This window comes from Monopterus albus, unplaced genomic scaffold, assembly GCF_001952655.1.
Source record: "Monopterus albus unplaced genomic scaffold, M_albus_1.0 scaffold128.1, whole genome shotgun sequence".
NCBI classification, from domain to species: Eukaryota; Metazoa; Chordata; class Actinopteri; order Synbranchiformes; family Synbranchidae; genus Monopterus; species Monopterus albus.
The window spans coordinates 1,694,886-1,698,410 of NW_018128008.1; the positions used below are offsets into that span (position 1 = coordinate 1,694,886).

General features: G+C 42.1%; 1 protein-coding gene across 4 annotated transcripts in view; it reads left to right on the plus strand.

Annotated features, from left to right (window-relative positions):
• map3k7 (mitogen-activated protein kinase kinase kinase 7) overlaps positions 1–3,525 on the plus strand; it is a 38,837-nt gene that overhangs the window by 19,605 nt on the left and 15,707 nt on the right. For 3 of the 4 annotated variants that reach the window (XM_020612892.1, XM_020612890.1, XM_020612891.1), the window contains one exon: positions 627–707. The exons of the other annotated variant lie outside the window; for it this stretch is intronic. In XM_020612892.1, coding sequence (XP_020468548.1) covers positions 627–707 — 81 coding nt within the window. The remainder of the gene's footprint in view (positions 1–626; positions 708–3,525) is intronic. 4 annotated transcript variants of the gene reach the window in all.

The window sequence follows — 3,525 nt, forward strand, 5'->3', positions numbered from 1 at the left end:
GTCACGGTCCTTGATTTTAATCTATTCATAAAGGGCTTTTGAACCACTCTTAGTCTGACCCGTCATCCAGGACCTGTTTGCCTTGGGAGACCCTACCAGGAACATATAGCCCCCGACAACATAGCTCCTAGGATCACTCGGGTACTCAAACCCCTCCACCACAATAGGATCACTCGGGTACTCAAACCCCTCCACCACAATAAGGTGGCGGTTTAAGGAGGGGAAATCATTTCTGTCATGGTGAAATCAAACATTACGAGCTCCTACATTTGAGTAGTCCGTAATGTCAAACTATTCGTACATTTTGATTTGAGCGCAGAATTTTTGTTCAAAAAAATAAAATTAAATAACAGAGTTTCTGTAATTTAACCATGAACACCCTTTGTCCTAGGACTGACTTGCTGAACTGAATGCCTGCTGTTGTTTGTGCTGAGAAGCATAGTGCAGTGGCTGCCAACAGTCTGCACAGTACTGGTCCACAGCATCTCGATGGATGCATGCTGCCTTTGCACGTACACTGTATGCTCTGCATGTGTGTGGCCTACATTTCCAGTGTAACTGTAGGCCCCTAGTCTGTCTTAGTCTGTATGCTTGTTGTGTACGCAGCTGTATGTGTGTTTTCGCAGCACGCCCCCAGTATAAACGAGGCCACCGTAAAACTGCATCTTTTGGCACCATTCTGGATGTCCCCAAGATCGTCATCACAGGTATCACTAGACCACTGGGATTCCTGGTTGATAGGTGGAGCTGGGTGGCTGAGCCTGTGGGTTGCTGTACTTTGACACATGGCCCTCTCTTTTCTGTCACTCCATATTATACCTCTCACAGAATGCTTATTTGTGTTATAAGCCTCAAAACTGTCAAAATAATAAGAAATGCAGGGCATGGAGTTACACATGAGAGCTGCCTTATGTCTTTTTGTCCTGTTCCGCCACCCCCCCCAAAGTCCAGACCGCAAGTATTGGGACTGTTCCACAATTTTTTTTGTCCTTCAGGCTCTGTGCTTCAGCACATAGAATTTGAAATACAGTAACTGGCTTTGAGTAGATTTACATCAGTATTGAAAGAACTGTGCAGAGGATATACAGTAGGCCATGCTCTATTAATACATAGTGCCTAAACTGCAACTGTTCAAAAAGTAATTGGACACTTGGCTACTAAATGTTTCTTGGGCAGCTGTATTTCATCAATTTAACAGTACCTTGACAAAAGAGCTCAGGCATTGCTCAGAGTTGGTGGACAATTGAGAGTTTTGCCAGGTAGATTGAGTTAGAGTTGACTGTCAGTAAGAGGTGCCTATGCAGGTGAAGAAGACAATGATGAGACTCAAAAAGCTAACATCTTATCAGAGAGTCTGTGTCAAAATAAACAGCTAGTGCATTAAAAAGGGTGCACACAGGAAAATGACAATGACAAATGAGCCGGTAGACCAAGGAGCAGGTCCTGTGGCTGACGTCCCTGAAGAGGAGACTTTATGACCATAATGTCATCACAGCATTTAAGGCTGGTAAGCCTCAAAAACAGCAAGGCCAGGTTGCAGTTCTCAGAAACATACAAAAACAGTTCTGTGACAAAGTTCTATAGACTGATGAAACAAAAACTGACCTTTAGTCAACTGGAAAGTGATAGAAAGAAGAAAGTGTGGAAACAAGTAACCAAAGAGCTCTTAAGGGTAAAGAGGTGGCGTATCCTTCATTGGCTCAGTCGGTCACCTAATTTCCACCTGACTAAGCTGAAGACCAGGCCAAATGCAGAGAGAGCCCATGACAGCAAGCCTGAAGGTGGCCACAGTGAAAGCCTGCTGGAGCAGGGAAGATCCAAGGCATCTGCTGCTCTCTATAAACTGAATACTTCAGACAGCCACTGAATGCAAAGGACAAAAAGATTTTCATATTATCTCTCCACTTATTTTTGCACCTCGAAACTTTGGGAACTATGTATTAAAAGGGCTATATCACCCTCTCAGTTCTTTGTACATTGTTTGTTCCAAATTGAATGTGCTTAAGCACAGAGGCTGAATGACAGAAAGACCACTGTCTAAATGCTTACTGTCTGTACTGTAATTGGCAGAAGCAGAACATGAGTTAAAACTGGAGCTTTTTCATCTGTTATCACCTTTTATACTCAAAATTTAGTTCCAACTAATTAATGTTTCTCCAGAGTTGATGTAGACTTTTTTTATCTCCTGGGTCAATGAAACCAAATAGCTGGCCCTAGGAAATCTGGTCAGCATATTGCGTTAGATCAGGTGGCACAGATCAGATAAGCTTCCTAACTCATGGCCCTGTCCTCTCCTCTGGTTTGGCTGCAGCAGATCCTGGGTAGCATGAGATAATCAGTGCACTACTTGTCTGCATATGAGCTCGTCCTTGCCTTTAATGCTTAGAGGACATGGAGAAAGCATGACATTTTACCCCCCTCGTGCACTCTTTACAGCCATTAACTTTGAAAAAGTCAATTTGATGAATTTCTCTCACCTTGAGAGTCAGAGCTATTATTACAAGCAGAGATATGGTTGAAAGGAATGGGAACAGCTCTACATGTCAAAAAAGGCTTCTATTTTGGAGTCATGTGAGACACATTGAACAAGTGGCTAATTTAATCCAGTGACTAAAGGAGTCAGCTGGTGCATGTTCTTAAAGGCAGAACACTTAATCATTGCATGTGCACACCTGGACATCAGGCCTTTTCCCCAGGACACAAATCTCTGATGGCCACCGGGTAGGGGTGTAACAATATACAAAATCTCTGTTCAGTTTTGTACCTCAACTACAAAATGGGGAACATTATCAGTACAGCAAGCAAGTCTAAATACAGTCTGAAAGTTGGGTTTTTTTTTCTTTTATTTTGAAACATTGAGCATCAATTAGTGATTTATTGGCTATATTCATACTGTAAAAATTGCACCAGATAAACACTGGTATGTGGACTATAAGAAAATATTCAAATATATGGTGTTCTTGCTGGGTTGATTGTGTTTATATTTTCTCAGATTTAGGAAGTTCCAGTGTCTTTAGCCTCTTTGCTATGGTGCATTTCCAAACACATACAGTGGGTACGGAAAGTATTCAGACCCCCGTAAACTTTTCACTCTTTGTTATAGTGCAGCCATATGCTAAAATCATTTAAGTTCATTTTTACCTCATTAATGTACACACAGCACCCCATATTGACAGAAAAACACAGAATTTTTGACATTTTTGCAGATTTATTAAAAAAGAAAAACTGAAATATCACATGGTCATAAGTATTCAGCCCCTTTGCTCAGTATTTAGTAGAAGCACCTTTGGAGCTAATACAGCCATGAGTCTTTTTGGGAATGATGCAACAAGTTTTTCACACCTGCATTTGGGGATCCTCTGCCATTCCTCCTTGCAGATCCTCTCCAGTGCTGTCAGGTTGGATGGTAAACGTTGGTGGACAGCCATTTTCAGGTCTCTCCAGAGATGCTCAATGGGGTTTAAGTCAGGGCTCTGGCTGGGCCATTCAAGAACAGTCACAGAGTTGTTGTAAAGCCACTCCTTC